Here is a 12,561-nt window from a genome sequence, read left to right as displayed (position 1 = left end):
ATATTTTTAAAAGGTGAATCAATGTCCTTTTTCCATGTCTTTTACTGATTGGTTGCTAAACAATATATTTGCACCATGTTGTAGTCAGATGGAGTACCTACCACGACCGATTGACCTTCTTTGGTGTTACTATAATCTGTAGTCTGAGTTTGGAAAGGCAGATATCTAAAAATCTTACTAATTAGCGAGATACCCCCACATAAAAGCAAAAAAGTTCAGGTTCAGGATTATTTTTCACTTTAAGCCCTGCATATATATATATGTATATATAAATATAAATGTGTGTGTGTGTGTGTGTGTGTGTAAAATGTTGCTTGGCCATTGTCACCTCAACTAGGCGCTTTTGTTAGCCATCCACAATAATATATATAGCTCAAATAGCTCAGTTTTTGTTTCATCTGGCAAGAGAACTTCCTTCCAGAATGTATTTTCTTTGTCCATATGATCAGCAACAAACTTTGGTCAAGTTTTAAGGTGCCATGTCTGGAGAAAGGGATTCCTTCATGCACAGCAGTCTCTAAGATGCTAGACCTTAGGCACTGACACTTGTGTTCCAGCAGCCTCTAATTCACTGCAGGCATTGCCACTAAGAAAATTTGATTTTCACAAAATCATCACCAAAACTGTCAATTCAAGTTGCTGTATGAATATTTTTCACCTGGAACATTTTGTCAGTTTCAAGAAGAACTGTAAGAAAAATCTGTGATAAAACTAAAAGTGCTAAAAACTAAGGCTGTTTTTTTGTGACAAAGATGCATGTGTTTAAATCATTCCATAGAAAATTAAGTTGTAGAACTCACTGTAAACTCAAGCCTGCCATGATATGCATGATATTGGAAAGTGTATGTAAACTTTTTTTCACGACTGTACCTATGTAACGGTAAGCACTTGCATCTACATGCATGCTGTCTCACACACACACACACACACACACACACACACATATAGGCATATATATATATATATAGAGTCATGGAAAAAAATATTAGACCACCCTTGTTTTCTTCAATTTCTTGTTCATTTTAATGCCTGGTGCCACTAAAGGTATGTTACCTGAAGAACACAATGAACATGACAAAAAAAAGCAGCTGATTACATAAGACTTCACTTAAGCTTGATTGTATTCCCAGAGTATATAAGAGACCATTTCATGTCATAAGCAGCACTGCACATACAAAGGCCTGGAGTGATTTCCTGCTTACATTCAAGCCATAGCACAACTCAGAAGTTGTCAGCTCTCACATAATGCCTAAAACAAAAGAATTATGTGAAGCCACAAAGGCAGCCATCTTGGCACTGCTGGAAATTGGCATGAGTGAGAGACAGGTAATAAAAAAACGGAAGATCTCCAAGACAGCCGTTCATCACACCAAGAAAAAACAAGCCCAACATGGGACTACCAAATTGCTAGCTGGTTGCTGCAGGAAATGTCTTTCTACCCCTTGAGATGACCAGGCACTCATCTGTTCCTGTGTCTGGAATCATCGTCAGACCTCCAGGGACCTTAAAAATGAGTGGTCACTGTCGAGAAATGTGACTTGTTTGGCAAAGACAATTCAAAACCAACTTCTTGAAGCTTATCTGAAGTTTCACGGCACATCGAAGAGCCCTTCATCAACAAAAGACAGAGGAAAGCCCTGTTACTCTTTGCTGGAGATCACAAGGATTGGACTGTTGATGACTGATGAACTACTGGTCAGGAGGAAGCCTGGAGAAGCCTACAAACCAGACTGTCTTGCCCCAACAGTAAAACATGGGGGTGGATCAGGTCTGGGGTTGTTTCAGTATGGGTGGAACAAGGCAAATGCAATTGTGTGAAGAGTGAGTGAACCAAGTCATGTACAGGGCTACTCTTAAAAACACTCTTCTTCCATCAGCTGGAAAACTCTTTCCTGCCTTGAATGACTGGATTTTCCAACAAGACAATGCCCCTTGTCACACGGCAAGGTCAGCTAAAGCCTGCATGGAGAACCAGAACATTCCAACCATGCTTTGGCCTGCTCAATCACCAGATCTAAAGCCAATGGAAAACCTGTGGAAAATCATCAAAGGCAAAATGGAGAACCACAAGCCCAAAAACAAAGCAAATGTGTTTGAATTTGTGCAACAAGAATGGTCTTCTGTGACAGCAGAACAATGTCAGAAGCTGGTGGAGAGCATGCTAAGACGCATGGCTGCAATCATCAAAAACAATGGTTATGCAATCAAGTACTAACTCCTGTGTGTATCATGTCACTAAAACAGACAAAAGAAAACATGGAATGCCTAAAAGCACTGTTTTTAGCAGTACAATGCCATAGCTATTGCTGTAAGAACTTAAGTGATTTTGGCTATTATCAAGAGAATGACTAGATATCAGCTCTTAAATTAAACTCTTGTGGGCTATTTTGGTTATCATTATACTTGTCCAAACAAATGTACCTATAGTTGTACCAGGCTTTAAAATGAACAAGAAATTGAAGAAAACAAGAGTGGTGGTCTAATATTTTTTTCCATGACTGTATATATATATATATATATATAGAGAGAGAGAGAGATAGAGAGAGAGAGAGAGAGGCACATGAGCAGTACACATACAGGCACACATATAGTCATGTTCATGCATATTGTATATTCAGTCATGCATGTCCAAATGAAATATTCGATTTTGGCCTAGATGGCTTGTGATATTTTCTGGCGGCAGCTTCCACAGTGGGATGATGTTCTGCTTTTCTGTGCTTACTGTAATGTGAATATCCCCTTGTATCTTTTTTGTAGTGCTTGCAGTAATATTATTGAGTCTACAGCTAATATTACGGCCGATTTATTGTGGAAAAGATATCTGGTGGTACATGGTATAAACAGGAGGTGGTGTTAGCAGTAGCATAAGTCGTAATAATTTTACCTCCTATTTGTTCGTTAAAAAAGAAAGAAAGAAAGAAAGAAAGAAAGAAAGAATGGAAGGAAGAAAAGTGATTGAACAGTTGCAGCGCTACACTGGTGGTAGCAGTTGTGCTAATAGTATTAGAAACCTAAAAGTAGCAGTAGAGTGTAACAGCTTTAACACTGATTTGAAATCGTTGACATGCTCACGGTTCCAGTAAACAGGGTAGCATTCCTTCTCCCTGACATCCACTTCGTATAGCCCCCCTCTGACACACACTGCCTCCACGCTGACACTGATGTCCTCCGAGTCTTTTATCTCCTCTGACAATGAGCGCTGCAGCCCTCTGTCCCGCTGCAGCGCCGGGTCCGCCCGGACGCTTCCTATGTCCACGGCCAAGCTTTCGGGCCGGACCTCGCCGGATTTGACTGTCTCCTTTACGTCGGCCTCAGCTGGATCAATGTGGCGTTTGATCCTGTTAGGGTTCTGTTCGCAGAATCTGCGATAGATAATCTCGATTTTTAAAGAGTCGTGTCCGACGAATGGCTTCCATGTCCGCTTATCCTCTTTGTAAAACCACCGGACCTCCTCTGGTCCCAGCTCCGTGACGATGTCACCTCGGTGCCTGGAACTATTGGACCGTATGCGCTTCTTGGTTGTGACATTCCCATCGTTTTCGGTGTAGTTTGAAACAATGTCCAGATACGATGATCCAGAATATTCCTCCCCAGCCAGGCCCAGCATCATGCCATCCTGGGACAACTGCGAGTCCCCCCTTAACAGGGGCAGATGTCTGTCCAAGCCGGGCTGCACTGGGTCACTGTCCACCGCATCAACACTGTCTCCCATCTGATTGTCATCGAAGCCGGACACAAACACATCATTTGCCATATCCCATTCACTACTGCTGACAGAGTTATTTTCCGAGCTCTGTTGACGAATAGTCGGTTTATCCTTCATATTGCTCATGATGTTACTGCAAATTATTATGCGCTGTACATAAAAGCCTCGTAAAAATCACAATGATCTCCCAGATGATTATACCAGATTAACGGTCTTTCTCCCCAGCTGGTAACATCTGTATGTCGAAATGCTCTGACCTACGAATATAACTTCTCAACATTATAGCTACAAAACTACATACAAAACATGTACACTTGCCGCTTTACTGAATGCACATACTCTCGATTGCAATCCCAGTTTTCGTGATAACTGCCGGAATATTGTCTGAAATAACCAGGATGATAATCTCAGTTGGTTTAAAATGTCAAACCAAATACGAAAAATTAAACTTCCTGTTCAATAATTCAAAATAAATTGACTAAAGCGAGCAAGAGCAAGCATTTTCTAAAATCATAGTACACTGCACCTATAATACGGATATATATATTGACTGAAAATGCAACTGTCAATGTAGGTTTTATTTTTCCGTGTATTTACTGCGTCATTTTAAGCATAGATTGCAGAGAGCTCATTCAAGATATATTTATATACTTTACATTTGAAGGCCAGTTTGTTCTCGCTTTCGCTGGGAGTTTGACTAATTTAGGTTGTGAGCTCAAATTTGAGGATTTAAGACTGCATCTGAATTTAGACAGTTAAATATTTAAATGAGCATACATTTTGAACTGACTATAAAACTGACTTCTGATCGAACCAAATTTTAGGATCAATGCCTCCGAAAAGCGTAAGGCGTGTTATGTACCTTTCAGGCCACCGTAGTTCTAGTTGAGCAGTTCCTGGAATGGCTGTCACGGAAAGTGTTTACTTGTACTTTATTATTATTATTATTTTCATTTTTAAATAAAATGGCTTATTTTGCGATATGCATGTTATGAAATGGCAGCGGGTTTTCTAGTCACGTTATATGAGTACTCGCCACTGTTTTACATTGGTGTGGTTTCTTTATGTTTCGTAATAACCGCCGCCATGGTGCTCGGCTGGTAAGTGATATTTAGCCAAGTTAGTTTACCTAGTGTCCTGACCATAACAGTTCGATACATTATCTTTACATATTGGAGCCAAGTGTGTTCTTCGGATTTCGTCGACAAAGGCTACTGTTGTCAGTTATTATATGAGCTTGGATGGGATTACCACGGGCCATTGCATTAGGGTACCACCTCAAAATTAGCTTTGACTGGAATACACACCGTACATACGTAGCCGTCAGATGCAGCCAGAGCTGCTACTGCTGTAATATCAGCGTCTGTAGCTTCTTACCATCACTGATGTTCACAAACATTTTCAGCCAAATTCATTCACTGGTAATGAAGTAGGTTTTTTATATACACACGTGTTGTAACAAAAGATTGAAACGAGGAAAGTCTATGAATGTAAACTAATATGAACTACGTTACAGTAATAACTAAATAAGGACTAAACGACTCACTGCTATTACACCACCATGGATGGCACAAGAAAATGGCAATGTGTTACTTCAATGAAAACAGTTGTTGGTAAGAGATATCAAAGTTGACCTGTTGACTGACTATACCAACAGATCAACTTTGATATGTAAGACAACACATAAAATGATCAGGGACTTTACTAATTTTCGTTGTCCTCCAGTACAAGTTATATATTTCTTGTGATATCAGAATCTTTGGAGATACATGAATACCCCCTTCTAAAGTAACAGAATTAGCAGTAGTTGTAGATATAACCCGTTTTTGGACTACAAATTGGGTAGACAGTTATTGGGGTGGCAGTCACTACAAGAAATGAATATTTCAACAGATTTTTCTTGTGCATAACTTCTTAGCCTTTTATTTATTTGAAGGTTAAGATAGAAGTGAGCAGCATCAGCTGAACCCACTCTGTGGTGATTCACATTTTGCTCTGTCTGCGTCATGTCCTGTAGGTTTGGCTTTGATGTCCCTGTGATTCTTCGCAGCTATGAGGAGACAGAGACGATCATACTAACACCTGAGAGACAAATGGTTCAGGTGACCAATCCCTTCACCTTGGTGTTGGGATCTGGGCCAGCATGTGTCATTGGTGAGAACAATCATCTTTTGGAACATAATGTAGTCACTGGGAAGCGTAAATATAGCATAACTTGTTGTGTGGGGGATGTTCAATGCCCTCAACAATAGTAAAGGCTTACTAGTACAAAAGAATAACTGTTTATCCTTCCTGTCCCAGAGTAGTAGAGATCATGCTGTACACCTTCCATGTGTGGAACAGTGTTTCTAAAATGGTATCATGAAAATCAACAGAAATTACTACTTAGAAAATACACAATGTAGATATAATTTTGGTTCTGGGTCTGTTGTTGAATTCAAGGCATCCATGTGGATATTTGAAGATCTCCAATGAAGAACTTTGACACCAATGAATATGCAGGGCTATGAATCCTGCCTCCAGATGTCCCCAGGATTTTACAATCAATAATACCATTGAGTAGTACCTTTATCTGTTGTATCCCATGTTATGATAATATTAACATACAATCCTTCGCAGGTGGTGTGTCATTGAGGCCTTGCTGTCTAGAGCCCTGTATCCTGAGCTGTTTCTGGGGCTGTGAGGTCAATGCCCTGCAGGGAGCGCTGCAGGCCCACCAGCACGGCCCGAGGCTTAGTACTCCCAAACATTTCCAGGAAGCACTACACCTCAAGTACAAACACTACCAGGTGTTCCAGTATCCTTTACATTGCTAACAAGAAACATGGTAATTCTAGGTTTGGATCACATGATCCGACCTGGCCTATCCTAACCCAATATCTTTATATTTACTGTATGTGCAAAAGTTTAGGCACTATAACTAAAACGTTTTGTTGTTATACTATGTGACTGAAGAAAATATAATTAAATTAAGCAATAAAAACATATAGTTGTTCAGTGCTTCCCCTTACTAGGTTATACTCCATATAGGCAGAGGGTAAAGCAGGGGTGTCCAATCCTGGTCGTCAAGGGCCACAATCCTGCATGTTTCCCTCTTCCAACACACCTGATTCAAATGATCAGCTCATCATCAAGCTCTGCAGAAGCCTGATAACGATCCTGATCATTTGAATCAGGTGTGTTGGAAGAGGGAAACATCTAAAACATGCAGGATTGTGGCCCTCAATGACCAGGATTGGACACCCCTGGGGTAAAGGTTAGCCTTAAATCTCGAAGGGTGCTGGTGATAGCTAAAAACGCATCATATGATTTTTAGTGTTGATGATTTGATAACTCAACATAGCAAATGTCGAGTGTTTAGTAATTTGGATTATGTTTAGATGTTGAGAAAGCTGAAAGTAACAACACTGGAGGCATGATAGTAATTCTGAAATAAGGTAATGTTTGTTTTTGGTCAGTTTACTATGAGAATAATTGAATACGTTTGATAGAAATACTGATCAAGGTAATCAGATTAAACCTCCCATATGTGTTAATTAACAATGTTTAAGTGTTTTGGGGTAGGTATTATAATGTTGGCACAGTACTATTATAACAGTTGAAATCAAAGTAGTCGATGCAATCATTTTGTCATGGTGACACAATACATACTCATGAAGACTAGGGTATTTATTTGACTTGTTTTGCCTGTTAAAGTCCATCCTAATATTAGCCTCTTTGACCCCACCCTCTCAGTATCAGCAGGGAAAACAGAGAAGAACACTATACACAGCTTCCTGCTGATCAGGGCATCACAGATTTTGGGCCGCTGCCAAGAGAACGCTACCCTCTTGTGGCTGTACTAACTATGGCAGAGGCAGAAGCCAGACGCACATACAATATTGTGAGTTCATCTCGTGTAGCCATCCTTGTTTTTTATGGAACTGAAAGCACTTGAGTAAGTGTGTTGGTGTGCTGGAGCAAGATGACCAGACTCATGTCATAGTCTCAAGCTTCATATCTATGTTTTCACCACAGCAATGTTTCTAGGGCACTTAACTGTCTACTTCTCTCTATCTTGCATTTTGTTTCACTTGTTTATCAGCTGTTTCTGAGACTGAATTGAACAACCAACTGCAACACTATTAATGACTTCCTGGAGAGACTGAAATGGGCTGCATTATCTGCAATATCTTGTTCATACAAACGGAATGAATTGTGATGTTTTGAAAAAACATAAATTGGCCCATCGAGACAAGTGTTTAAAAAAGCTCATTTATTATACTGTCTTTTCACTTTCAGGTGGCAAGTGTGACAGTTATTCATGTTCCTGATGAAAAATACAACCTTTCTGCACGAATCCTCTTTCAGTACCTTCTCACTTCACAAGGGAACATGTACGAGTTAAAGGTATGTCACATTTTGGGTCAAACATTTTATTCTGCCTTTCTCTTAAACTGAGGCAGTCAAGTGCTCCATATTTTTAAATAAAAATTCTAGTTTATCTGGAATTCAAAGCTAATATTCCACAATCAAATCAATTTGCTGACTGTGTAAGTAATAAGTAATCAGGCAAGGTTTCAATCAGCAATTATAAATGTTCCTAAATCATTAAATGAGAATAAATCGTGTTGTACTCCATTAACTTTGTATTGCAAATGTACATCAGTTGTTTACGAATGGATTTTGGTTCCAGGAGGTAAGTGGTCACTGGATTAGAATAAAGGGATTAAAGATAAAGATAAACTTTATTGATCCCACAGTGGGCAAAGTTCACCGTTACAACAGCTCCAAAAGAAAAACTGTACAGTCAGTGCAAGAATAATTTAAAAACACCCAGTGTAAATTGTAGGAAAAAAGAAATACACAGTGCAAAAATTGCAAGAGAAAAACATTATATACAATTTTTTTTTCTTTTTAAGAAGACTATATACACAAGATGAGGCAGTAACAGTTATTACACATAGAGGAATGGGTTTGTTAGTAGAAAAAGTGCAGCAGTAACAGAGGTGCCAGTGGAGTTTATAATGCAGCATTGTAAAGTCTGACTGATGTTGGAATAAAGGATCTGCGGAGACGTTCCTTCTTACACTTTGGGTGTAGCAGTCTGTCACTGAATGCACTGCTTAAGGAGTTCACAGTCTGATGCAGAGGGTGGGAGGTGTTTCCTTTAATAGCAGACAGTTTAGCCAGTGCCCTCCTCTCTCCCACCACCTCAGTGGAGTACAGGGGGCAGCCACAGACTGAGCTGACTCTTTTTTATCAGTCTGTTGAGTCTGCTCTTATCCTGCTCAGAGCACCCCCCTCCCCAGTACACCACTACATAGGAGACCACCGATACCACCACAGTGTCGTACAACGTCCTCAGCAGTGGCCTGCACGCACCAAATGATGCACGCCTCCTGGAAAGTTCACCGTTACAGCAGCTCCAAAAGAAAAACTGTACAGTCATTACAAGAACAATTTAGAAACACCCAATGCAAATTGTAAGAAAAAAGAAATAGAATACAAGACAAATCAAGTAATGCTAGAGGAGGACTTGCTGCAACCTGGCACTGCAAAAATATTCTTAATTGATGGCTTAGAAAATATCTGTGAAGCATCTGTAAACAAGGTATTAACCATTAACTAAATTATTATTTCATGTCTTAGGACTTATCATAAGTTGACACCAATACATAAAACATGTGAGCAAGTTATCCTTTAAATGAGTGCCCCAAATCTAACATATTATTCAAATCACCCACCACATTGATAGTATTCTCTCAGTGAAAAAAGTTCAGTAATGGATGCTACAACCTCTGCCTCCCATTCTACTTCTGTAAACTCTCGGAACGACAAGTTAACCAGCAGTCTGCAGGCGAAGGCTCTGTTAGGATAATATCAATTCAATTTTATTTTTTATTCATTAACACTAATTTACAACATATGAAGAGTTAATTTGCAAAAACAGATAACTCCATCTTTACAAACTTTCAGAAAACCCACTTTTCCATCATCTACCTGAGACAATATCAATCAAACTTAAGTTGTCTCTATTTTTGTCATGTCATTTCTACTGAGTCAAATCCACTCAACTTCAGTTTGATTGATATTGTCTCAAGCAAACAACAAAAAAACACCTTGTTTGAAAATCTACAAAAATGGAGTTATCTGTTTTTGCAAATGAACTCTTCATATGTCACCTCAAGGCACTTCACATAGTAAGGTGAAGATCATACAAAATTTAAACAGAACCCAACAAAGCCACAGTTTCTTTTGGAGCACATTTAAGCAAGGGATGAGAGTAGGGGCATGGTGTGGAGATAGCAGGATAGCAGACGGAGAACAGACAATACATAAGAGAACAAAAAACACGTTGGAGATCGGGAAGGCCAGTTACTGAAGATGAGAGATGTGTTGCTCCAGAGATATCTGCAGAGAGAGCAAAATAGAAACTACAGGAGAGAGAGGACACAAAGTTAGTGACATGCAATGGTGGTATATACCACATGGAGACTGAAAGAGGAAAGTAAAGAAGTGTTCAGTGAATCATGGAAAGTCCCCCAGCAGTCTAGACCTGTAGCAACATAACTGAGGGACAGTTCAGGTGACCCCAAGTCAGCCCTAACTATAACATTGTCAAAGAGGAACATTTTAAGCCTAATAATAAAAGTAGAGAGAGTGTCTGCCTCCCGAACCCAAACTGGGAGCTGATTCCACAACGGAAGAGCTGGTAACTGAAAGCTCTGCCTCCCATTCTACTTCTGGAAACTCTGGGAACCACAAGTTAACCTGCAGTCTGTACAAAGTGCTTTGTTAGGGTACTATGGTACATTAAGGTTGTCAAGGTACAGTGGAGCTTGGCATTTAAGAGTTCTGTTTGTAAGGGGACGGATTTTAATGATGTCGTGGATTTTACAGGGAGCTAATGAAGAGAAGCTAATGTGGGAGAAACATGATCTTTCTTACTGGTTCTTGTCAGAACTCTGGCTGCAGCATTTTGTATCAGCTGGAGGTTTTTAAGTGAGTTAGCACAGTTGAATTGGCACATTAGAATGGAGCCATTGGCAGTGTAATGTTTTTCTGCTATGCCAAGTCAAAGTATTTGCTTGTGAGAAATCCATGCCTCTTGTCTCCCGCTCTCTTGCAGCCTCTCTTCATGTCAGCTGACAGTGGGGATATGTCTGGCCCTCGTGAGTCAGACCAACCTAGTGAACCAAATGAGGAAGCCAGCAGTGTGGAGCAGAGTCCAGTACTGGAGGAGGAGAACTGGGCAGAGGGGATGGGCAGAGACTGTGTAGTCTGTCAGAATGCAGAGGTAAACAGGGTGCTTCTGCCATGCAGACACGCATGTGTGTGTAACAACTGTGTGTCACACTTCCAGCACTGCCCCATCTGCAGAGCCTTTGTCTTGGAGTCCTTTGCCCTGACACAAATACCAGCAGTGGAGCAATGACTCCATATTGAACCTATGACTGTGATGTAAGACATACTACAATACTGCTAATCCATTATACTGCCTCCAGTATTAATAAAACTTCCACGCAAAAATGCAGAAATTGTCTCTTCCAACTGCATGTTGACCAGGATTTTGTTGTGTTAATGAAAATGTACCATCTTTTTGGTAGTAAAATCTCTGCAATGTTGTTAAGTTAAAAGCCCACGAATAGAATATTTTATGTCGTTCTTGAATGCACCCATTAAAAAGTAAGTGAACTCTTGGATTTTAAAACTGGGTGAACCTCACGTGGAGTTTTGGACCATTCTTCCTTTGAAGTGTTCCAGCACAATCAGAATCTTAGAATGTCTGGTGTAAATGGCTCTCTGAGGTCCTTTTACAACATCTCTATTGGGTTGAGACTTGGGCTCTAACTGGACCACTCAAACTTCCATTTTTCTACTCAATAATGGTGAGCTATCCAGGCGTACAGGCAGCAAAGCAGCAAAGCAGCCTCACATCATGATCTTACCACCACTGTACTTTATCTTTGGGATGATGTTTTCAGGTTGATATGCAGTGCCCTTGTTACATCCCACAATCCAAAAGACATTGTTCCAGTAGTACTGTGGAGTGTTAAGGTGATCTTTTGCAAACATAAGGGGCACAGTGATGTTTTGATCAAGACCAACAGCTTGCTTTGTGGTTTCCTGCCATGGACAGCACCATTGACTGTTCAGTGCTTTGCATATGTTCGACTTACAAACAGAAATATTAACCAGCTTCAATGATTGCTTTAAGCCTTTAGTGTTACCATGGAATTTTGTTGAACATTTTGCATTGTATTTTTGGAGTCTTTTTTAGCTATGTGCCTTCTTCGAGAGACAGTAGTCACAAAAGTAAATCATCTCCATTTGCAGTTTAACTGTAGAGTGAATAACACATGAAATCTTTGAGATTCATTTGTAATCCTTTTTATGTAATACTATGCGAATCAACAGTTTTTGATGGTAAGTCTTCTGATAGTTTTTTTTTTTTTTGCAAAGCAGGATTCACATTAGCAGATGTTTCTTGCAAATAGTTAACTGTGCTTGTCAATAGCTGTTATGCACACCTCCAATCTGGTTTCATTGAATGGCTATTTCACAAATCTGCCAACTAAATCGTTACCAAACAATTTCTTCACCAATATATTTGTAAAGGTGTGTAATAACATGCTTTAAAAAGTTGAAGTTCAACTCCCGTGGGAAACCCTGGAAAAACCTCAAGTTAGGGTACTGATAAATGATTGTCGAAAAATCGATTTTAAAAAAATCAGGCCTTAAATAACTTATGAGGGGTCAAATCAGGGTTATTTCTTGATTCTGAGATGATTGTTAGCATTTATATTTCACCACAAACACTCCATTGTTGAAAAAGGCCACACTCACTTTTACATTTACATTCACAGTAGCTT

At 39.8% G+C, this 12,561-nt stretch overlaps 2 protein-coding genes across 3 annotated transcripts in view; one reads left to right on the top strand and one right to left on the bottom strand.

Annotated features, from left to right (window-relative positions):
• ddhd1b (DDHD domain containing 1b) overlaps nt 1-3,977 on the bottom strand; it is a 29,130-nt gene extending 25,153 nt beyond the window's left edge. For both annotated transcript variants that reach the window (XM_008279509.1, XM_008279510.1), the window contains exon 1: nt 3,073-3,977. In XM_008279509.1, coding sequence (XP_008277731.1) covers nt 3,073-3,832 — 760 coding nt within the window. In that variant the 5' untranslated portion in view covers nt 3,833-3,977. The remainder of the gene's footprint in view (nt 1-3,072) is intronic.
• A 610-nt stretch (nt 3,978-4,587) lies between these two features.
• On the top strand, nt 4,588-11,413 carry cgrrf1 (cell growth regulator with ring finger domain 1). The gene is made up of 6 exons (XM_008279508.1): nt 4,588-4,806; nt 5,724-5,860; nt 6,326-6,503; nt 7,442-7,589; nt 7,988-8,095; nt 10,818-11,413. Exons 1-6 carry the CDS (start codon nt 4,703-4,705, stop codon nt 11,121-11,123), a joined length of 981 nt encoding a protein of 326 aa, XP_008277730.1. The 5' UTR covers nt 4,588-4,702; the 3' UTR covers nt 11,124-11,413.
• The last annotated feature ends 1,148 nt before the right edge of the window (nt 11,414-12,561 follow it).

This window comes from Stegastes partitus, unplaced genomic scaffold (assembly GCF_000690725.1).
Source record: "Stegastes partitus isolate 25-593 unplaced genomic scaffold, Stegastes_partitus-1.0.2 Scaffold161, whole genome shotgun sequence".
Taxonomy (NCBI): domain Eukaryota; kingdom Metazoa; phylum Chordata; class Actinopteri; family Pomacentridae; genus Stegastes; species Stegastes partitus.
The sequence above is the reverse complement of the archived record's forward strand: the minus strand, read 5'-3'. Positions and strand labels throughout refer to the sequence as shown.